This window comes from Zonotrichia albicollis, chromosome 33, assembly GCF_047830755.1.
Source record: "Zonotrichia albicollis isolate bZonAlb1 chromosome 33, bZonAlb1.hap1, whole genome shotgun sequence".
Classification (NCBI taxonomy): Eukaryota; Metazoa; Chordata; class Aves; order Passeriformes; family Passerellidae; genus Zonotrichia; species Zonotrichia albicollis.
The window spans coordinates 3,617,000-3,640,288 of NC_133851.1; the positions used below are offsets into that span (position 1 = coordinate 3,617,000).

At 48.3% G+C, this 23,289-nt stretch overlaps 1 protein-coding gene across 1 annotated transcript; it reads right to left on the minus strand.

Annotated features, from left to right (window-relative positions):
• Nucleotides 1-14,441: 14,441 nt before the first annotated feature.
• On the minus strand, nt 14,442-19,947 carry LOC102068952 (keratin, type II cytoskeletal 4). Its single transcript, XM_005495835.3, has 9 exons — nt 19,470-19,947; nt 18,267-18,481; nt 17,834-17,894; nt 17,116-17,211; nt 16,334-16,498; nt 16,131-16,256; nt 15,666-15,886; nt 15,387-15,415; nt 14,442-14,917 (listed from the first exon to the last, which is right to left on the minus strand). The coding sequence occupies exons 1-9, from the start codon at nt 19,923-19,925 to the stop codon at nt 14,442-14,444; spliced, it is 1,845 nt and encodes a 614-aa protein (XP_005495892.2). The 5' UTR covers nt 19,926-19,947.
• Between the last annotated feature and the right edge of the window lie 3,342 nt (nt 19,948-23,289).

The following is a 23,289-nucleotide window of genomic DNA, read 5'->3' on the forward strand; positions in this document are numbered from 1 at the left end:
TAAACCTCATCTCATTCCACCCTCTGCCCTGAGCAGGGACACCTTCCACTGCCCCAGCTTGTTCCGAGCCTCATCCAACTTGGCCTTGGTCGCTTCCAGGGAAGGGGCAGCCACAGCTTCTCTGGACAACCTTTGCCGCAGCCCAATGGGGCTTCCACTGCCCCTTAGCATACCTGAAATTGAAGATAAGGCATTTCTGGGAAATGAGAGTGATTTGTTACTGAGTTATGTGCCCAGGGAAAGTGCTGAATTTCAAACATGGGACCGAGGCACACAGCAGATTCACTGGAACAGGAGAAGTAACAAAGAAGGGAAGTGTTACAAGCGGGTTGAGAAATGTCAGGTGGAGTGAAGGTTTTGCCTGGTCATCCCTTGACACACCTTTTTGACTTTAAATCCATTCAGTAGTATCTGGTAATGAGAAGGCATCGTCCCATCTTAATTAAAATTCTGAAAAAGATTTTTGAATTTGCTTGGAAACAAAGTTCCTTTTTTGTCTTAAAAAGGGGGTCTAATAACAGAAACAAAAGGAATTGCAGAGCTTGCCCTGAGAAATCTTTACATATTTGCTGGGGCAAAATTAACTGGTCCTGAGAGGATTCGGTGCTATTGTCAATGTGAAATGCACAGGAAGTCAGGAAGAAGAATCAGGATATTTAGAATATTTTTGGAGTATTTCCTGGAAGGCTCTTCTCTTTTTTTTTTTTTTAACAGATCTCATAATGGGTTGAAATGAAAAAATTACTATATTTAATTATAATCATGTAGTGGTTCTGTTATAGCTATGTTGGTCTGAGTATACACAGATGCACATCTTGCAATGTGATGTACTTTCATAGAGTCGTGGAATCATGGAATGGTTTGGGTTGGAAGGGACCATAAAACTCATCTCATTCCAACTCCCTGTTGTGACCAGAAACACCCTTCACTATCCCAGACTACTCTCATTCACAAAGAGCTGGAGAAATCAAATGAGCTTTTGGGCACCACATCCTTCATGTCCCTTCAAGGTAACCCAGGCACTGGGACCTCTTGCATGCAAGTGGAAAGAAAAGAAATATTTTGGAGATGAGTTTTATTTTGAGCCAAAGCATTGGTGCAATACCTGGAGAAGACTCTGGGTGTGTGAAGCCAAACATGGAGCACTGCCTGGGGACAGGGCGTTCACGGGTAGGACAAAGCATCACTGAGCCCTTAGGGAGTCCAGACATGACCTTCATGAACTTTTTTAGGCTGCCACAACCACGGGCAAGCTGAAAAGAGGGAGAAGCCAGGCTCCAGTCCTGCTTTCCATGTGGCTCAGCCCTGCGCAGCTGCAGGATCTGGAGCAGCTGCTGCTCCGAGCTCTGCTGCCCAGCAGAACCACAGAGAGACTGCATCTCCTCTTCGTGGCCAGAAAGACGTGGCCCTTTTCCCTTGAGGACAACAACTTTCCAGTTTTTCCAGCTGTGAGAAATCTGCATCTGGCTGGGGTCAGGTCCCAGTTATCCCCCATGTCTCTGCTCAGCCAACGTGGAGTGCCTTGTTCCACGAGTGACACACATTTCAGGACTCTAGACCCTCCAAACCCCTGGTTTTGTTGGAAAACAGGGAAAATGCTGCTCATGGGACAATCATCCTCCACCAGCTGCAAGCCCTGAGATCCCTTCTTGTGTATGAAGAGTTGTTGGGCTGTTCCTCCACAAAAAACCTGATCTTCAACCTCTGGCTCCTGCTCCTGTCCCTAAGAAGTGGCTTTTCCAGGTGCCCAGCCTTGCACATCAGAGGAAGTCAGTCCAGGGCAGCACCTGTGGTTTGCAGCTGCTGAGCTTTCACAAAGCCGGTTCAGAGTCACATGGTGGAGGTTCCACCAACTTCAAAGCAGCAAGGACTCCGATGGGATTTGGGCTTCCCAAGAGAAGGTTTGCAATGGTTTTCATGCACAGGTCATCTTCCTTGAGACCTTTTAATGTGTCCTCACTTTGTCCTGGCTGTTGTGAGATGGTGTTGGACCCAACCTTCCAAGGAGGACATGAAACCGCTTCTCTCAGGGGTTCATCTTGGATTTAAACCTACAGTTTCCACCCAGGTTTACAGGGGAAACCCCTGAGCTGCTTGGCCCTAAACATTCCTTGAGCTGTGGTGGCTTTCATGAGACTTTAGAACCTTTGAGATTTACATGTGCCCAGATAAATTCATTCTGCTTAAGCACCTACTAAACTGGGACCTGCTGAGCCACCCGTGCAGACAGGGAGAGCCTGGGGACATTTCCAACCTGTTGTTGGAATTCTGGATGAAAAAAACATCCAACAGCCTCCTGAGTCTGCTTTGTCCCAGTGAGAAAAGCTCTTTTAAAGACCCTCTCCTTGAAAAACAGGGCTGTCAGGGCTGGTGCTGGTGGTGTGCTCCTTCCCACCCTGCAGGCTCAGCAGTTTTTGTGGCTCCCTGCAGAAGGGACACAAAGTCACCATTAAAAGGGTTAATGAGGCTCCCAGGACACCTCCCACTGGTTTTGCTGGTCCTGCTCTCCAAAGGTGGCTGTTCCATCTCTTAAGTGCAGCTGGATTCGGTTCCCACATCAAAGCAGACAGGGATTAGTGGGGACAGGGGTAGAGATGATGGTCTGAAACTGGGAACCAGTAACCTTGCTCCACAGCCGCTCCTCGCCCTCAGCCTGGGTCATCCCCGTCCATTTATGCTGCTTTGGGCAAAGAGATGGAAAAGAATTCCTGAGGTTCCTTCCAGGCTGTTCCATGACTCCTGCCCATATGTACCGCTTGCATTTGAGGTGTTTCCAGGCACAACCTTCCCAGAACTTCACCCTTCCCTCTGCTGGACTGTGGGTGACCCCTGTGGTGCCATCACCAGTGTTGGGGTGTTGTGACAGTCTGCTCAGAGAGCAAGCTGAGGGAATGGGATGCACCTGCCCTCCTGGCAGCCAGGAGGGACACCACCTCCTGGTGGCACCAGGCCCAGCCTAGCCTGGCCAGGCAGGAGGATTGTCCTGCTGTGCTCTGGGCTGAGGCAGCCTCACCTCCATTTGGGGGGCAGATTTGGGTGCCACAATATAAGGAAGAACTGAAGATGTTGGAGAGGGTCCAAAGGAGGGATGTGGGGATGGGGAAGGGTCTGGAGGGGCCACATGAAGTCAGCCTGGAGGAGGCTGAGGGAAGACTCGTCAGGGGCTGCATCTTCATCTCAAGGGGCAACTCTAATCTCTGCTCTCTGTGAGCAGGGACAGGACCCAGGGAACAGCTGGAGCTGTGTCAGGAGGGTCAGGCTGGATACTGGGAAAAGGTTCTACCTGCAGAGGGTGGTCAGGCACTGAACAAGTTCCCTAGGGAATGGTCATGGGCACAAGTCTGCCAGAGCTCCAGGAGCCTTTGGACAGTGCTCTCAGGCACACAATTTTTGGGATTTTTGGCACGTCTTGTACAGGGTCAGGGCTGGACTGATGATTTGGGTGTGTCCTTTCCAACTCAGGATATTCCATGGTTCTATCAAGTGTCCCCACCAAGGTGGTGTCTCGCAGGAGGAACACATGGAGCCTCTTTTGGAAGAGACAAAGAGGTGTCATACCAGCCACCTTTCTTTGTAACATTCCTCCTTTGCACAGGAATTTATGAGGCATTTTGACATCATTCAGACAATTTGTGCCAGTGCTCAGGGCTGAGGGACCACAAGGGCTCTAAGTAATGGGGTGGGACCAGAGTGGTGGTGTCAGGATGAAAGAAAAACAGCCAGAAAGGAGCCCTGGAGAGAAGGAGCCCCCCCAAAGGCAGAAGGTGCCCACTGGAAGAGTTTTTGGGGAAAGGTTGGCAAAAAATCTCCTATGGGGAGTGCGTCAGATGTGGAAGTGGGAAATAGGGCTGTGCTGTTTCACCGGATAGCTGCCTTGTCTCTTCTATGGCACAGGTGGTTTTAGTCAGAAAAGCTGTTCCTTCATGCACAGAGCCAGCTGGGGATTCTGGAGGTGCCTTTCAGCAGCTGAGTGAAAGGGAGTGTGGGAGGAGGGAAATTCAACCTCAGAATTTCAACTAGTTCCCATCGATACGTGTGGAAATCTGTCTGTGTGTCACACCAGTATCTGCAGCACCACAGGGAGGAGCTGCTCAGTGCTTGAGGTAACAGAGTTAATATTGCAAACTTTTGTTTTAGAGTTTTCTTTAAAGCAAAAGTGAAGTGGAGACAATGCACAAACATTTCATGCTGTTTGCTGGCAGCAGAGCAGGGAAGGCTGAGAATTTATCAGCAAAATGATCTCTGCTGAATTTAAAAGTGAAGAAGGACAAGGAGAGGTATTGGTTAGAGAACAAAGCCTCTCACAGGCAATACAAAAACAACTCCACAGGTGAGATCACCAATAAATAAAAACAATTCCAGCGTGGGAATCCTTTACCTAAATTCAGATGACTAAAAAACAGGCACCAAGTTGAAGAGAGACACTGTGAATAGCCAATGAGAGAGCTTGGGATCATCAAGGAAAAGATTGTTTTCTAAAGCCACCATTGCAGGAGAACCTGGTGACAGGAGTCAGCAGGGCCCATGGAGGGTGATCCCAGAGCAGAAATTCTTATCTTCCACAGCTGCCTCAGCAAAATAAAGGAACAAATTCGAAGCAGGAGAACTAACAATGGTGTGGTGAGCACCTATTCATTAAACTTCCCAGATGGACACTCAGATTAAGGAGATGACAGAAAGCTGAGCTTCTGGAGGATGTACCTATTACCATAATGAATGGTTGGAGTCACTTTTGTGATTCATTTTGTCACCAACATGCAGAAAACCTCAGTGTGTCACCCCAGCTCAGTGTGTGTGCTGTGTGTGATGGTTTCTCTACTGAAATAAGTGGAGATAAAGGCAGGATTTGTCCTGGAGGAGTTGGCAACCACCTCCATCACAGCCCTAATACTCAGGAACACCTCCTCCAATGTTCCCTAAAGCCCCAGTGCCCTGGAGCAGCCAGATGGAGCTTTGGGCTCTGCACTCTTTATTTCCCTGGCTCAGCAAAGCCTGCAGGGTTCGAACCTTCATTCCCAGAGATTAACACCCTGAATTGCCACAAAACCACACGTTCCTGGAGATGCAGCAAAGCAGCAGTCCCGGCAGCTCTGGAGTGATGATGGAGTGATGATCCCTCCCCTCACTGAGCAACGTCATAGAATCACAGAACCACGGGATGGTTTGGCTGGAGGAGCCCTCAAAGCTCATCTCGTTCTGCCCCCTGCCATAGGCAGGGACACCTTCCACCATCCCAGGTTCCTCCAAGCCTCACCCAGCCTGGCCTTGGGCACCTCCAGGGAAGGGACAGCCGCAGCTTCCTTTGGAGGTGCCAAGGCACACTTTGATTTCATTGATTCTGATGGAGATTCCTTCACTGCTTGACCCAGTCTCCTATTTTGGGAAACTCTTCCTTTCATGGCCCATGCTAGCTTTGAAATCCAGCTGGGCCCCATCTATTGGCACCAGGCTTGGGAACCTGGGCTGCAGGAAAACCCAGTACTGAGTGACTGGAAAAGAAAGCCAAGAAACAGCACAGAGAAATGGGAATGGAAAATCCTCCTGTGAATCCTGCCCTGGGCTGAGACCCCATCGTGGGCAGCAGGCAAGGGGGGGCGGTTCTGCCACTGTGCCCTGCTCAGGTGAGACCCCACCTGCAGAGCCCCACGGGCAGGACATGGAGCTGCTGGAGAGAGGCCGAGAAGATGATTAAAGGGATGGAGCAGCTGCTGTGAGGGAAGGCTGAGCGAATTGGGATTGTTCAGCCTGGAGAAGAGAAGGCTCTGGGGTGACCTAATTGTGGCCTTCCAGTGCCTGAAGGAGTCAACAATGAACATACAGAGAGACTATGTGGAGTGCCAGGACAAGGGGGAATGGCTTCCCACTGAAAGAAAGTGGAGATTAGGTATCAGGAAAAAAGTCTTCCCTGCGAGGGTGGGCAGGCCTTGGCACAGGGTGCCCAGAGCAGCTGTGGCTGCCCCTGCATCCCTGGCAGTGCCCAAGGCCAGGCTGGACAGGGCTGGGAGCAGCCTGGGACAGTGGGAGGCGTCCCTGCCATGGCAGGGGTGGCACTGGATGCATGTGTGGGTCAGACTGGAGAAGAAAAGGATCCAGGGAGACCTTGGAGCTCCTTGCAGTACCTAAATGGGCTCCAAGAGAGCAGGAGATGGACTTTGGACAAGGGCCTGGAATGCCAGGACAGGGGGGAATGCCTTCCCACTGGCAGAGGGCAAGGTTTGGGAAGAAATTTCTCCTTGTGAGGGTCCAAGGCCAGGTTGGACAGAGTATGGAGCAGCCTGGCAGAGTGGAAGGCGCCCCTGCCTATGGCAGGGGTAGCATTAGATGATCTTTCAGGTTCCTTCCAAGCCAAACCATTCCATGAATCTCTATTTCCTGCCAACAAGACTCTCTGGCCATGCTCTGTTGGAGGATCAAAGAAAGCACTTTAGGTAAACCTACACTTTTGTGGGCAAACTGTGCTGAGTGGGATCTTAGAAATTCACATTTTCATTTCCAGCTCAGCACCTGGGTGATCCCAAGCTCCCTCTTCCCCCTCGGCTTGGCAGGATAGACACACTGGGGGCATTCACTGGGGGAACTCCTGGGCAATTTCTCAGAGCAGCAAACACACATCAGTGTTTGGCCTTGTTATTCCCTTTGTTCTTGTTATTATGTGGTTGATTTTTCTCCCTTAATATCCCATGGGGAAATCCACCTGCTGGGCACTGCGTGTGATCCCAGGGAGGGTGAAGCACCTGCGTCTCTTGTTCCCCATGCAGAGTGGTTTGCATGTGGAAATCCCAATGATCCAATGCCAGCTTGGTGTTCAAGGCATCCCAATAATTGCACCCCTGGTATTCCAAGCTCCTCCTTGGCTTCACCTGGAAATCATTCCATGTTTTTTTTCCTCCCGGGAGTTTTTGCAATGCTGTCACTGCTCAGCTCGGCCTCCCTGATCCTGTCTGCAGCCAGGCTGCTCCCGAAGCACAGACAGGAGGCTTTACTTTCCCTTTAATTACTGAGCACGACAGCTGTGGCTTCCCCAGCCTCATTTCATTAAGGGCTGACAAACACCTTGGGCTGTCCCCAAAACATCACTGCCACTTTGAGCAGCTCCTTTCAAGTCACTCCAAGAGCTCATGATAAAGGGGACTCGTTACTTCTGAGGTTGCTACTGGGTTTGGCATAAGTGCCTGTCCCCCTGCGGTGTTTAGCACCTCCTTCCCACCCAAACCCTTGTCACTGCCACACACAGAGCTCTTCAGGGCAGCCTGTTGGTCTTGGATGCACAGTTCACTTCTTTACCCTGAATCCTCATTCTTTGACCCCAAAACTGAACAAGAACCTTGAAATCTGAAAGGTTTTTATCCTTTCCCTTCTTTCCCCTTACTTTATTCACATAGCAATTGCCAATTTAATTTTTTTTCATACAAAACAACCCATTCAAGGCAGCTGGCAGAGGTCTGTTAATTCTTTATCCCAGATCAACATCTGGGCTCCTCCAGAACTGGAAGTGCTCTTGTGCAATAATATTCAGTAGCTGATTCCTCCTTCCTTTATGGTTCCAAGTCTCAAAGCCTGCTCTGGGCTGTGCCCTGTGATTTCTGACAGGGCCTGTATCCCAGAAATTGTCCATTTTCACTGCAATGGAGGCCTCACAAACCTTGTGCCTAAAGGTTGTAGAAAAGCGGCTGTCCGGAGTGAATCCCCCTCATTTGCATCACTTTTGGGGAAATGCAGAACTGATTATCTAATGGGAGTCTCCCTCCTGCAGCTACAGCCCAGATTGGGGTGATTCAGTGCAGAAGCAACCACCGAAGCCTCCTTTAATCCCAGAAATTAATAAATCTCCCTACTGTGCTGGGCCATGGCCAGTGAGCACTGGGTGGAGACAGAGGATTCCCTACCTGAACCCTGAAGAACATTGGTGGTATTTTTGCTCCCATACAGAGCCAGCCCATAAACTTTGGTGGGTAACACAGCCCAGCTCTGTCACCACCAAACCAAGCTGTGCTGAACACAAGGATGTTTCAAGGAAAAAAAAAAAAAAAAAAAGCAAATCCAACCTGCTTTTCCCTATGGACAGAAAGGGAGGGATTTCTGCTCCTCAAACCCATCTCAGCAAGCCCAGCTCCTGCCTGCCCCAGGGCTGTCTCCAGCTCCCAGAGCCAGGGCAGGACCGGTGACACTGGTTCATGCTGGGCTGCTTTGCATGGCTGGCTGGGACATGGGTTCCTCTCCTTTCTTGTGAGCAGATTTGTGGAGGGTGTTGGCTGTGGTCAGGAGCTTCCTCGAGCCACCTCAGTGACACAGACCTGGAAAAAGCAGAGAGGAGGAATCACAGAATATTCTCAGCTGGAAGGGACTCAAAAGGATCGCCAAGTCCAGCTTTTACAGAGATAAATCTGCTTCTCTGTGCTCTGGGAAGAGCAGATTTCCTGACAAGGTTTCACAGTTGTAGAAAAAAAACCTGAATCCCTTAAAATTAGGTCAGAATTTACCCAGATGTTTTGTTTGCCCACCGAAGAAATAAGCCCAATGTTCCCCATGTTCCAGGGCTGAAGAATCAAAAAAAATTTGGGATTTCCACTGAAACCACCTTAAAGGGAAGCCATGTGAAGCAGAGGAGAAAAAAACCCTGCATGATCCCACTTTGCTTTATCCAAGGATGTGGAGAATCCTCCCCACGTGCTAAGCCCGAACCACGGGCCTGGAATATCTTTGTCCTGCCCTGATCCACACCTTCACAACTCAGATCTCTGACCAAACCTTCCCCCTCCCTCCCTCCCGTTAGTAACACTGACCACATCACAGGGAACAACTTGCTTTGGAATAAAGCATGGATTGTGGAGCCACCTGACTGCAAGGGATGAATGTTGGCAGGAGGAACTAATTAGGGACTAATTTCTTACCTATCTATCCAATCTGCTCTGTTTCAGGTTCTCTGGGTCTTGTTTGTTCCCACCTCCCTGGGGCTGCAGGGCTGAAAATCCAACCTTGGATTTGCCATCAGTGCAGCTATGAGTCCCCCATTTGGCTCTAGCAAAAATAGTGACGGGTGTAGTAAATGGTGTGTTTGGAAATTAATAAAAAACAATGTCTCAGGAGAATAGACATCTCATTTGGGGTCAGAAAGGGGAAACAAAACCACTGGACTTCCCAGGAGCTGGAAACGGACTGAAAATTGGGTAGGGAAAACAAAGAAGCCCAGATTATTCCTGATCATCATTTCCTGGGTAAAAGATGCCATAAATCTGCATCCACTCCACAGAATCCAGAATCACTGAGGCTGGAAAAGCCTTCCAGGATCACCGAGTCCAACCTGTGATTAATCCCACCTTGTCATCCACACCAGAGTTATGAACACCATGTCCAGTCATTCCTTCTACACCTCCAGGAATGGGAACTCACCAGTCACCTTCTGTCCTCCAGGAACAGCTTCTGAGACATTTAAACCTTTTTGTTAACACCTAAAATCAAAAGCTGAAATGGCACAAGTTGATTTGGTTTAAAGTGAGATTATTGCAAACCAAATCACTGTGGTGTGACTGGGAACTTCCCAGTCTTTGTAAGGAATCCACCATCAAGTGGAGTAAAGCAAAAATCCCACTCCTACATTGTCATGAAAGGAGGCAGATTTGCTCCTGAGATTTCTGTATCTCTCTCACAGTCCCAGCTGATTCACCCCAGGATCTTTGCTTGTGCTCCAACTATTTAAGTTTTTTTGCAGAGTGGGAGCAGCTGGAATCACTGTGATCAGGATTCATCCTCCAACTTCTCTGCTGCCAGAACACCAAATCTCTGCACTCCCCAGATTCTGAGATTGTTAAAGCCAAGCCAAAGGCACAAACATCCTCTCCTTGTGTTCCTCTTGCCACCGCCTGATGTGCTCCATCACCACCATCTCCACAGAGGCCAAAGAGGGTTCTTGTTCCTGTAAATCTGATCTAATTTTTGCTGTTGCTGTTGATTCAGAGGCTGCATGAGTTTGCTTTTCCCATTTCTGCTGCTCCTGAGCTAAAAGGCTTGAAAAACTCCTCCTCATCAATGCTAAAGTGCAGAGGTTCAGCATCTTTATCTTATTCCAGGTGAGGAGAGAAGGAGGGGACAGAGAGGCCAGGGAAAGAGCGTGTATAGTGACAGATTTAAGAAAATGTTCTTTATCTTAGATTCCTTATCCAGGCTGGATGGAAGAAATGTCTCTTGAGCCTGCCTGGTTTTGTTTGGCTTGTGATGGTTGGTGTCAGCTTTTGACGTAAAAAAAACATTTTGGTAACTCTTACACACGGGGAATAATGAGCAAGTGGAAAAGCTTAAATGACAGCCTTGGCTCGGAGAATATTTCCTTGTTCCATTCATTCTGCTGGGGTTAATTACCAGCTCAGGTATTTACTGGGATGGGTGTTCTTCCTGCTGTGGCTGCAGTTGTGCTGCTGTTCCTGCCTTGTGCTGTAGGGACACGCTGTGGCCAGGACTTCTGAGAGATGATTTTCTGGGAGATGATTTTCTGGGAGATGGTTTTCTGGGAGGTTACTTTCTCTCTGTTCCTGTCAGAGTCCCACCTCTTCCTTCTCTTTCTGCATTCCAGTCTTGGTGCAATCAGTGCAGAGAGATGATGTGGGAGAAGAAGAATCCCACTGAAGGATCTTAAAGCCCATCCCACTGCAGGTTTTTCCAAGCCTTGTCCAACCTGGTCTTGGAACTTCCAGGGATGGGGCAGCCACAGCTTCTCTCTGCAATCTGTGCCAGGCCCAACCCTCACCTTTCTAGTCTATAAATTAAGCTCAGGTTGGGTGGGTTGGTGTCATGAATCTCTCTTGTTTTAAAAATGAATTTATGGCAGAATTTTCCCACCCTGCTCAGGATGGTTGAACTGGAGGATGCTTGTTAGGAAGGGTGGGGAGGGGTCTGATGCAGGAGGAGAGTCTCCCTTCTCCTCACACTGGTCTTCTGGCAGCACACGTTTGTTTTTTGGAGGGGAAATCCTCTGACTTGTCCAAGTGTACCCTGGATGATGGAAGAGACCTGGACCGTGCACTCAGCCTGGATAGATTTGCTTCTCCCCTTTCTCTTCTTCATCTCCTCAACCTTGGTAGGCTTTGGTTTGATGTCCTGGGTTTGGTTGGGATGACATTAATTTTATTAAATTAGTCAACCAAACCCAAGACATTTAATAGAATAAAATTCCTGGAATGGTATTTCTAAGTATTTTTTTCTTGCTAGAAGAACTTCATGAAGACATTGCTCCGGTATCAACATGTTTTCTTTGATTATTTTTAATTGAAATTCCAGTTCCCCAAGTTATAACGAGTGTTTGAACTTGTTGCTATTGAAAAGGAAGGGAAAAATAGGCAAAACATTCCTTAAGACTAAAAAGGAAATAAAAATAATAAAGTCAAAACAATCCCCAAGATTAAAACACAAAATAAATATTGGGAAGACAGGTAGCAATGCCTTGCCAGGAGAGAATTTTGAGCTTGTTTTACAGCTTTAATTAATGGTTTGAAAATCATTTGAGATGAACCCTTTCCCTTTGCTCCCGATATAAATTTTTTAAGAGCTGTAGCCAGAGAGAGAAAAATAAATGCAGCCTTCATTTCCCTCTTTGGTTTGCTAATATACCTCAGAATATTTGGGTGTTGGCTCCAGGAGGAGGAGGAAGAAAGGAGCTGCCCTTGTTTTGGATGAGGCAGGATCACCTCCCTTTCTTCTCTCTGTTATTCAGGCTAGTAAAAGTTAATTATCCTTCTGAAATTAGGCAGTCACCTCCTGCTTCCTCAGTCAGGAATGGGAAGAGTCACCCTTGGTAATGCTCCGAATATTTCAGGCTTCTGTCTGAGCTCAGCCCCAGGCCCCACAGGGACAGCCCAGGCTCGAGTCCTCTCTCACCTGGGGCTGCCTCTGTGTCTGACTTTAATGGTCAGGGGGGAAGCTCTGGAAATGCTGGGGCGTGCCAGGCCCCCGCCCCTCTGAGCTGGGAATGCCTTGCAAAGCCAGTTCCTGTTTGTCCAGGCCATAAAGGCAGAAAAGGCAGGGGAAGAGCAATGGGTCAGGTCAGCCAGGAGAGGACCAAAGCCTGGCTCCAGGTAGGGGAAGAGCAATGGGTCAGGTCAGCCAGGAGAGGACCAAAGCCCAGGTCCAGGTAGGGGAAGAGCAATGGGTCAGGTCAACCAGGAGAGGACCAAAGCCCAGCTCCAAAGCAGGGCTTCCTTCCCCTCCTCTTCCTCGAGAAGCCATCTTTTTAGCAAAACCAACAGAAAGGGACCTTGGCACAAAGCCAAGATGAATCATGCTGGGTATGGATTGTGGAGGGATGGCCAGGCCTCCTCACAGACACAGGACCCAGGTTTGGAGCTTCAGAGTTTCCTGAACACCTGGCCAAGGCTGAGTGACATCTGGACACCACATCATGAATCCATGATGTTCGCACAACTAATGGAAGCTGCCTGGTGGGAGGGACTCCTATTTCTAAATTCCATTTGCAAGTGGTGAATTAAGCAAGCTCAAGTGCAGAATTCGCCACTGAGGTGAGCTCCATCCCATCTACTTGGAGCCAATTAAAACTGAAACTGCTGAACTGGGATTCCTCGTTGGAGAGAGGGCACAGGTGGAGGACAAGCATCCACCTCACCCTACCAGGGTCTGACACGCAGCTGGTCAGAGCTGGATGAAGCATTTTCCACTCTCAGCACAGAAATGACATCCCCTGCCATTCGCCAAAGGTGCTGATCTTATTCCCCACCTCACCCTTTAATTGTCCCCTTTTTTCAGGTTGCAATTAGAATGTTGCCCTGTGAGAGTGGAGAGATTACTGGGGCTGCGTGGCCTGTAATTCTTCCTGGGCTGGAGACAGGAAGAAATTCCCTGTGATAATAACGTCTGCAAGTCCGGCGGGAGAGGCAGGGAGGATTCCTGGGAATTTGCAGGCGCCTGGCATGGGACACCCATGTTTGGGCTAATCCCCCTGCCCGGGGCTGCCTCCCGAGCCAGGACGGATCCCATTGGTGCAGACAGCCTCAAGCTCCATGCATTTCATGCTAAATTATGCACCTGTGTTTGGCTGGATGAATCACCCCACGGAAATGTCGTTTTTTTCCAAGAAATGAATCCCCAGCAACCCTGCTGAGCTCAACATGGGAGACTCCAAAACCAGGACAAAGTCAATCCCACCTCACCATGGCCAAGACACCTCAGTGATTTTTATGTCACACAGTTCAAATAACACTTTGTCATCACCAAAGCCACTAAAGCCAAGTTTTTGTGTCTGAAACACGTCTCTGGTCTCACAGCCTTGATCACCAGTCCTATGAGCCCAGAAGGGCACTGCTGAATTCATCTTCATTCAACTGCTCTGACTTGAAAGGATCAAACAAATACATTGTTTGGAGGTTGCAATAGGTTGGAAAACACTACCCTGTGGTGCTCAGGATTATTTTGGAGGTTTCTAAAAATCTTTGATATCAATTGTTAACTGGTCTATAAAATATCTTACGTGATATGCCATGAGGAGATAAATAAACCACGGTTACCCCAGTGAAACATGAGCCCCACGATGTCCCAAACTGCCCACAGAGAATCCAAAGTTATCTTTGGTTCTTATTCTCCCCAGAGTATTTTTTCATCTATTTTGTAGTTTCTTTAAATACCATCTATGGAAAAATTGAGAGACAAAAGATGTCCTTTCAAAGCAGTTTATTGAGGACTCAGTGAGAAGCTGGGAAGTTTGAGCAGTCAGTGGGAACAGCTCCATTTGTCAACATGTCAACATGGACAATTTATGCACCATTAACTTCCCTTGGCATTCTGGGGGGATGGAAAAGGAAAGGGGGTGATCTGTTCTAAAAATTAGCACTCCTTGACCCAGCCACCCCAACATGCAGAAGCATATATGTTCATCCATGAGCAAATTTCACACACACAAAAAAAAAGCTGATGGCTGCGAAGAGTCAGCAGGTGCTTTGAAAATTGCTTTGTTTTGGATTTAAGCATAAATTTGCAGTGCAGGGTTTTCTTGGACCAAAAAAAGACAGGATAAAAATAGAGGGAGTCTGCTCTTTGCAGCATCTCCTGGGAAGGTTTAAGCAGTTAAATCCTTGCTCTCTTTTCTGAAATGCTTTGGGAGGAGCTGGAAGAAAAAAGAGGGCTCTTGGAGGGGGGAATATTGTTAATTAATCTGCTTGTTATGGGAAAAGACAGAGGGGGAAGCAGTGCAACAAACAAACCCTTAAAGCTGTGATAACCTAAAGTAAGGACTCAGAAATCACACTGTGCTGAGCACCTGCAGGAGAAGTTTCTAGAGGGATATTTAGGCTTGGAGATTCTGAAAACACAGCTCGGGGGGGGGATAAATCTGGGGCTAATAAATGTGGGAGTGGGTTTGGTGACAAATGTTGCTGCTAAGGGGCAGAGGAATCACCCTGCATCGTGCTGGCATGGGGCTGGCGCATCTGAGCGCCGCTGTCCTATGGGACCACACAGGGGTCTCTGACGACCCCAAAATTCCCCACCACGCCGTTGTTGCACCCCATGACCTCAGTGCTGCTGGACACAACGACGGGGGGCCCCGCCAGCTGCCGGATGACGCAGCCCTGGTTCCCAAAGCTGAGCACTTGTCCAGCCTGGCAGGGCCCCATCCTGGCATTCATGCCCGCGCTGCCAGCGCTGACCACGGTGCGGGCTGGGTACCCTCCGCTGCGGGAGCTGAACCCGCCGGCTTTGCAGCTGACCCCTCCGGCCTGGCAGAACACCTCTGGCATGCACTGCTTGGTCACGGAGCTGAGGACTCTCTTGGGGTGGATGCCGGCGCTGCGGGAGCTGAACCCACCGGTCTGGGAGCTGTGGCGCCCGGCCCGCCTGCCCAGGGAGCCGTAGCCACACACGGCCCCGTTGGCCATCATCCCGCAGTCATCAGGGATGTTGTAGCCACTGCTGACCACAGCTGCAACAGAGCCCATGTGAGTCAGTTAGGGAGGAAAATTGGACGACTTCTACAAGGCACGTTGTTTCTTGAGTGACAGAACCAACCAAACCTGATTTCCTCCGGATTTGTCCAATGTGTTTGAGCCCCTGCTCCGTCCTACTCCTCTCCCGTGTCCCAACACATCCCCTCATGCATCCTCCCCCTTCCCATGTTGCTGGTGCTTCCCAGGTTCAGTACAAAACCCATGGTCCCCAGGACATCTCCCTGTTGCCTCCAAGGGTAGAAAAGGGTCTTGAGTTTGACCTCCTCCCCTCACTCCAAAAGCTGGGTTTTTTAAAATTTAAAGGTATTTGAGATCTCTGGGGCTAAACTTTCCAGAACTGGAAAAGGAAGGCAGAGGGACCTGGGGCAGACAGATAATGTTGCTCCCAAAGGTATCTGTCCTAAAACAAGAAACCTTCATGGCTGAAAATGCACAGTTACTTACACACGCTCACAGGGTTCCCCACACATATCCTGTGGGGAGAAAAGAGAAACACACATTACTCACAACTTCCAGCCACAATCCAGACCACTTAGTCCCTTGTTGCAACACGCCTCACTATCCCTGGGACAGGAACTGTTTTTGCTGGCACCCATGTGGCCTTCATGGCCTCCAGGCACCTCTCCAGGTCCACTTTCTGTGAGCCTGGGGAGACCTTGGAGGCAGAATTCACTTGGGAGCTGCCATAGCCCCAGATACACAGGAGGGAAAAGTGCCACCAACCTGCTCTCTTCACCCTCCAGCAGAGTCTTATAGGTGGCAATCTCGATGTCCAGGGCCAGCTTGACATTGAGCAGCTCCTGATAGTCCCGCAGCATGCAGGCCAGCTCGTCCTTGGCCTTCTGTAGAGCATTCTGCAGCTCAACGTGCTTTTCTCGAGCATCTTTGAGGGCACAATCCCCACGCTGCTCAACATCACAAATGGAAGTTTGCAGGCAGGAGACCTGTCAGGAGAGGACAGCAGTGTTGGTGTCTGCAAAACTTCTTATCCTGCTTTTTGGGCACTCTGGTTTTGGATAAATCTGCTCTTCCAATTGCAAACAGGGAAAACCCACCAGCATCCCATCCCTCTCAACCCACTTTGCACTTTCCAGACAGGGCCTAGAGCAGATGTCAAGTCTTCTAAAGATCAATGCATCACCCTGCCCTGTGTCTGAGCTGTCCTACTTCTCTGGAAACATCTCCTACCTGCTTCTTGACGCTCTCCAGCTCACACTGCAGCTTCTGGATCATCCGTGTCAGCTCTGAAATCTCACACTTGTTGCTCTGCAGGTCATGGCAGAATTTCCCTCTCTTATCCTGCAGCTCCTGAAACTGGAACCAAGAAACAGGACAGTTGCCTTTTGGCCTGTGACATTGCCAGGTGCAGACCCAGCTGGCCCCTTACTCACCCTGTTCTGGTAGAAAGCATCAACTTCTTCTTTGCTCTTCTGGGCAATCTCCTGGTACCAGCACTCGACGTTCTTGATGATGCTTTCCATGTCCAGGTCTCGGTTGTTGTCCATCTTGACGATGACCGAGGTGTCGCAGAGCTGGCGATCGACCTGGGCCCTTTCCTGCGGGGTAGGAAGGGCTTTGTCAGCTCTTCTCACCTCTCAAGCTTTGCAGGGAGGGAAGGGCTGGCACATGGAGTGGCTGAGGGATAGAACAAGTCAAGAAATGTCCCTCGGGATGGCTCAGCAGAAAATCCTGTGGCAGGATGAGTTGTCACCTGTGACTGCTGACCTACGTGCTGACCTGCAGCAATTCTGTCCACATCAAGGGCGAGAAATAGGAGTGACTTAACCCTTGAGGGCGAGAAATAGGAGTGACTTAACCCTTGGTATCCTCTCATCTCCTGCTGCCTGAGTGATTTAATGACAGGACTGAGCTGGGAGTTGCTTCAGCTCTAATCAGGCAGCTGCAATCCAGAGGAACGAGACGGACTCATCTTTTCTCCAGGGTAGAGTTAGGACACAGCCAATTCCTACCTGGAGCTGCATGAAGGAAGGGGGAACCACCCTATCTCCAGCATAATCATGTTAATTTTTTATCAACCTTGTACTTCCATGCTTTTAGTTATTCAGGGCTTTGTATGAGACACATCCCAGAGGAGTTTCAAGCAGTAGAAATTTGGAGCATATGAAGGATAAGACAGGACACCGAAGTCCCAGGATGTACCAGAGGAACTCACCTCCTCAAACACACATTTCAGCAGCTCCAGCTGCCTCCTTAACAGATCCACCTTCACCTCCAGCTCTTCCTTGTTTAAGAAGATGCAATCTGCATCCTGCAAGAGGAGAGACACACACATTCCAGCCCAAACCTAGCTGTAAATGTTGGAGAAACACACAGAGGCAACACCAACAAGACAGAAATGTGCCTCAACAAGATTTCAAGAGAAAAAAGGTGTGAGAGGGTGAGTCAGGATAACCTGGTGCCTCCTGAAGGAAAACGAAACCATTCCAACATGACTTACAGGAATTAGTTGATTTATCACTTAGGACGCAGCTACAAACCCACAACTGTCTAATGAGTATTTAAACACAATTTTTAATATTCTTCAAATGATTCCTGCTTTTCTGATGTCCAAGAATAAAGGATGTGGAGAGACAGACAGAAATAACCTGGTGTTCTGGTGTGACCTGTCCTTCTCTGTCCCCCTCCCACACTTCAGGAAGGTTTTTGAGGCAACAAAACTGGTGCTGTAGTGCTGTTAATGTAAACTTTGGGGAGACATTATTTTTACTTTCTACTTGCCTCTTTTCCCAACCCTGTACCTCTTTCTAAGTCTCCCTCCAACTCATCATAATACTTTTGTGATTTGTTGTTAATAATTAACTATTTCAGCCAATTTTGCCCCCAAAAAACCTACTACAGGTGAAACGATTCATGTCGTTTGAGCTTCTCACCTTTTTGAGTGCCACAAATTCATTCTCCACAGTTGTGCGCCTGTTGATTTCCTCTTCATACCTGTTGGAAAAGGAGGAAAAAAGGGCTGAGGAACAAAATTGCTCAGACACTCAGACATCAACCATCAGGTATAAATTATAATAACTTCAGGTACAAATGACAATAACCACCAGGTAAAAAAATGACAACTCTTTCTTGCTGGGACCGCCACCAGGCACTGCCAGATCAGTGTCTGGAGACCAACATTAAACCATCTCAAGATCAGAAGCTTCTTCATGAGCAACAACAACATTACCAATGCAAAGAGCTTGCCAGTGAGACAGAAGAATGTGGCACTCCCAGAGGGGACATGCCACAAGTCTAGGAGAAGTTGCCCAAGATGAACCAGAAAAGCAAAACGCCATCAGCTAGAGGAGCTCAGAAGGTCCTTACTTGCACTTGAACTCCTCCACCAGCTGGCTTGTGGCACATTCTTCACTGCCCAATTTCTGCTTTTCACACAGCAAACAGTCCAGGCGCTTTCGCAGGTCACAGATGTAATTCTCGAAGTACAGTTCCAGGTTTTTCCCTTTTTTTGGCAGCACGTATTGCTGCAGGAGGCCCCACTTGGTCTCCAGCACTTTGTTCTGCTGTTCCAGGAATCGAACCTGAAGGCAAAAGATAGCAATTCTTCAAGGAAAGAGGTGAAGGCAGGGACTCAACACCTGTTTAACTCTCTGCTCTTAACCACCGGTGCAGGAATGGGATTTTGAGGAAGTGAGAAATGATACGACACCATGATCTGAAAGTTATCTGCCCTTATTAAGAGATCTTTATGCCACAAGTCTAAATTATTTCAAAATCTGGAATTCAGACATGTAAATTATTTAGAAATCTAAATGTCATGTCTACATTATTTAGAAATCAAAGACTCCCATGTCTACGTTATTTAGAAATCCAGGAGCCTGGTGTCTAAATCTGCATTTCTTAACAAGTATTAGGAACAAAACTCCAGGTGGTGCCTCTGATGTATTTTAGGATAAAATCAAGTCCCCAGATAGTGAAACTGCTTTGTCTCTGTTTTATAAAAAAAGGGATCCTTGGGTGACAGATCAGATTTCATCTCTAACCTTCACATGTCTGGATCAAGATTAACCACCTTTGCCTTTGGGAAAGTTTTTGGAACTGTCACTATATTTAAAGTCAAAGAGAGGAGGGAATTATTTGAATTATTTAACACAGGACAGAAGGATGAACTAGTCAAGGCTGTAACTTCCACCTAAGCTGCAGCAAGAAATCAAATTTGAACAAGAGGAAACACCTGCAAGAAAGTCCACTGCAACCATGGCCATGATTCAAAGGCCATGGAATGCCAGAGCAGGGACAGGGCTGAAATGAACTCCATTAAAAAGATCTCAATCTGGATCAACATGCTCTTAAAATTATTATTAGTTATTAAAAATTGTTAGAATTTTCCTAAAACTTTCTGTGGAAAGCTGGACCCCTACGTGGATCCAGCTCGGGGATTCATGGCAGAGCTGGACTGGGGCTTTGGAGGAGGTTGATGGACTCGTGGCACACGATGGGTTTGGGAGGGGTTCGGTCAGGTTTTGTTTTCCTCGAGGGACAGCAATTCTGGAGCAGGACTGCACTCACCTTGTCGATGAAACAGGCAAACTGCGTGTTGAGGGTCTTGATCTGCTCCTTCTCCTGGCAGCGTATCTCGTGTTCCAGCGGGTCCACCCCGACGCAGAGGGGCTTCAGCAGCCGCTCGTCGATGCAGATGCCCTGGATGCCGTCGGCCTTGCGCTCGGGGTACCCCCGCACGATGCTGTATCCGCGGGGGCCGCACAGGCCAACCCTGCCTCCTGCAGCGTTCCCGTAGCCCATGCCGCCGAAGCCCATCTCCCCAAAGCAGGCGGTGCCGCAGCCCCCGTTGACATAGGAGATCCTCCTGCTGCCGCCCAGGTTGCAGACGCTCCTGCTGCTGTAGGCGCCGCAGCGCACCGGCTGGCTGGCCGACGCCGCGTAGCTGCGGCCGCAGATCTCCGAGGCTGAGCTGAAGCCTCTTCGTCCCAGGACAGATCTCACCGTTGGTGCCTGCCTGCTCATTGTGGCTTATTTGAAGGTAGAATAGCAAAGTTACGGGGCTGCTCTGGTGCAGGATAGGAACAGGGATCCCACTGGAGAGATGCAGGGATGCTGTCCCTTATATATATTTTGGGAAGCTGGCCTTGATAGGATCAGGACGGTAATTTAAGTACTTAAGGGTTTGGTTTGCCTGGCAGCAATAAATGCTCCTCAAAATGCAAACCAGCCCAGCAAATAGTAACTACTGAGGAAATAAAAAGGAATCTAAAAGTGCTCTGTTTGCAAGTTGCCTTCGAATACATTATGGTTTGAAGTGCTCCCCTAACTTAGAGCTAATTATAGTTTAGGAACATTTTTTAAGAACTCTTTGTGATTTGTTTGCAGTGTGTCGTTTGGGGTTTTGTGTCTCATAGGGCTGTGTGTGATGGGATGTTTTGCGGACTTGCACTTTGTGGAGGTAATTTCACAATTTTGGGTGCGGAAAAGTAACTCAAAGGAAAAATAAAAGAAGAAAGTCAACTGTAGAAGAACAAACACTGTGGAAGTTGTGTCATAATGGATCATTTCTGTATCTGAAACACCAGTAGATTCACTAAGCTTAAGGTTTGGATTTGTATGCAAGGACTCAAAATATCTCCCAGTTACATAAACAGAATCACAGAATTCTGGGATTTCTGAGAATGTGCAGAAGCCTGGGAATGTGCAACTTTTCACAATGACCTTCCCTGAAACACCAGTGAAGCAGATCAGGTTTTGCCCACGATCTGTGACATATTTCTGTTTGCTCACAGATGTATGTTTCTGTGCCATCAGTGACCATTTTTTCTAGAATTATGCTGGAAGTTCTTATTTGTGACAGTTAATTCTTTGGCTTTCACTATTCTGAAGTTTCTTCCAAGGCTGGGTGTCAGAGCCCTTTTAGACTTGCCTCCTGGAAGTCTCTACGGGGAACAAAAAGGGAACAATAGTCAGTTCCAGCTTGGCAAGATCCGCCCCACTCACCGAGTGACGGCTGAATTTGGGTGACTTTGCCAGACATGTCCTTGAGACTTGGGGAGACAGCTCCAAGGCACGGAGTCCCTGGGGCCGTGCTCGGGGGAATGGGGGCAATTTGCTCTCCGCAGGGGCTGGGCTTTCTGCACCAACAGAGGAAGTCTTAATGAGTAGATTAGGCTGGACAACAAGGAAGGCTCTGACTCACACTGGGGAGATGAATCCCTCTCTCTCCTAATCACCAGCCCAAGGAGGTGAGGCAGGAAACCTCTCCAGGCCTTCTCCAAACTGGCAGTTGGAAAGTCAAAACAAAAGGGCCCTTTCAGCTCATTGCAGAAGAAGTGTTTGGGAGAAAAAAAGGACACTATAGTTCAAACAACTGAACACCCTCAGTCCTTCCTCTCAAAGGGAGCAATGCTTGGAGGAATCTCCATATTATATAATGGGGTGGCAGCTGGAGACCCAGGTCCTATGTTCCCTCATCCTCATTAACCTCCTCCAAAAACATTTTCCGAGAGTCAGGATGACAAAAATTATGCCAAACCTCCTCCAAACACGCAACTTTCTAGTATCAAGTGTCTGAGAAGAAGATGCACATGGAAACTGTGGGATGTGACAGCAGCTCCAGGATCCCCAAAGCCATTAATTGAACCTGTAATTGCAACTTCTGTGAGTTTGAGGGGCTGGTGGTATAAATTAGTTGTGTAAACTGCTACTTTTGCTGTATCCAAAAGGGATAATTCCAGATATTTACAACATTCAGATGACACCTTTGTTTACAGTAGTTCAGGCTTACAGTGTTAACTTGGCTGCCAGCACAGTTGGAAATATCAGATTAAGCAAATATGAGAGGCTTCAAATGCTGCAGTTTGAAACTTCCACAGTCCTTGAAGTTCTAAACAGATTATCAGAAGCAAAATGCAGATTTGACTCCAAAGAAGAGCAGATGTTCAGAACCCTGTGGAGAAACCAGCCTCATCATCAGACTGAAGATGTGCCCCATTCCCACTCTGCACTCCATTATCCCAGTCGGATGTGTGGGAGACACTTGGAATGCAGCATAGGCTGCAATTAAACATCTGTGAAACAGCTGTGCTGCAGCAGCCCCAGTTCCCAAACTCATGAGAGCCACTGGGTTCCTGAGAGGGAAGAGATTTTGGGTAAAGTTGCTCAACATTGGGAGAATATGTGTGTTGGCCAAATTTCTGTTGTTTCTTCTGGATCCCAGTGGGAAGGCAGCTTCATTTAATGTCTTTTAGGTCTTTCCAAGGAGTAGTAAGTGGTGCATAAGACCTCAAGAACAAGCAATTTGTTTTTCTGAATATGGATGTGGGAAAGGGGAGAGCACTCCGAAGAAAAACCTGCAGCTTTTTGGCTCAAAAGAAAAAAAGACAAAAAAAAAAAAAAACAAACAAAAAAATCAACAGAGGGGAATAAGTGAGGAAATCAAAAAGGAAAATATTTTGATGAGGGATTGGATGAGTCATTTTGACAACTTGCAATCGCTTCCTTTGTCAGCATTTCACTCCCTTGAATGCGCCACCGAAAAGGGAATTCATTAGAGGAACAGTGGCGTTCACTAATTTGTTTGTTGCCTCTGGAAATGAATCCGGATGAGCTCTCAGAAGGTGTTTTATGCGATAGTCTCAAAGGGCTTTGTTATTATTCTTAGCCATTGAGGGCTCCTCACAGTCAGGTTGGACAATGGCAGGAATCTGCCTGTGCCACAGCCATTTGATCCGTGTACGACTGGGTCGGAGCATGGACTTTCACAGTTTCTTGGACTGGGCAGATTCTTGTCCAAGTTATTAATGACATGTTGGAGGATTGATTTGATTAGTGCAGTGTCTTGTATCCTAAAGCCAAAGTTATCCAAGGCAACTCAGTCTGGTCATATGTTTTTGCCTCTCATTAACAATCCACATGTGGAGTCAAAGCTGGGATTTGTCCAGGGATATTCCTCATAAAACTCATCAAACACTGGGCCTGGGTGCACTTTCCTCCTTCCTTCAGCCATCAGCCTGGCCACGGATTCTAATTTCCTCTTTGAGACTCCATCTCTGGCTCATGGAAAGAGACCTGGCATCTCCAGACAGTGATTCATCACCTCCCAAAATAGGCAGTGGAAGCAGGTGGGAGGAATCCACCTCTGCAGCTCCTTCCCTCTGTTCTTCCTGGAGACCAGAGGCCGTCTAGACAACCAGACACCGGCCCCGGCGCCTGCTTGGGGAGGTTGAGGGAGGTGAAATGAGTCCCACCCTTTGGGCATTAAATTTCTTCAGCACCTTTGAAGTCCTAATGAGAGCCCCAACATCCCACGCTCCTGGATCCACTCGTCTCACAGTGCCACGTCGCCCGATCCTGCGATTGGAGGCATCAGAGCTCAGGCTCC

Bases quoted from the DNA above. Each gene is read 5' to 3' on its own strand.
- LOC102068952 (XM_005495835.3), bottom strand. From the start codon at position 19,925: ATGAGCAGGCAGGCACCAACGGTGAGATCTGTCCTGGGACGAAGAGGC. The intron at 18,482-19,469 runs GTGAGTGCAGTC...TTTTGCCTTCAG, and splicing joins TTGCCTGTTTCATCGACAAG to GTTCGATTCCTGGAACAGCA. The intron at 14,918-15,386 runs GTAAGTAACTGT...GCTCTGTTGCAG, and splicing joins GGGGAACCCTGTGAGCGTGT to CTGTGGTCAGCAGTGGCTAC.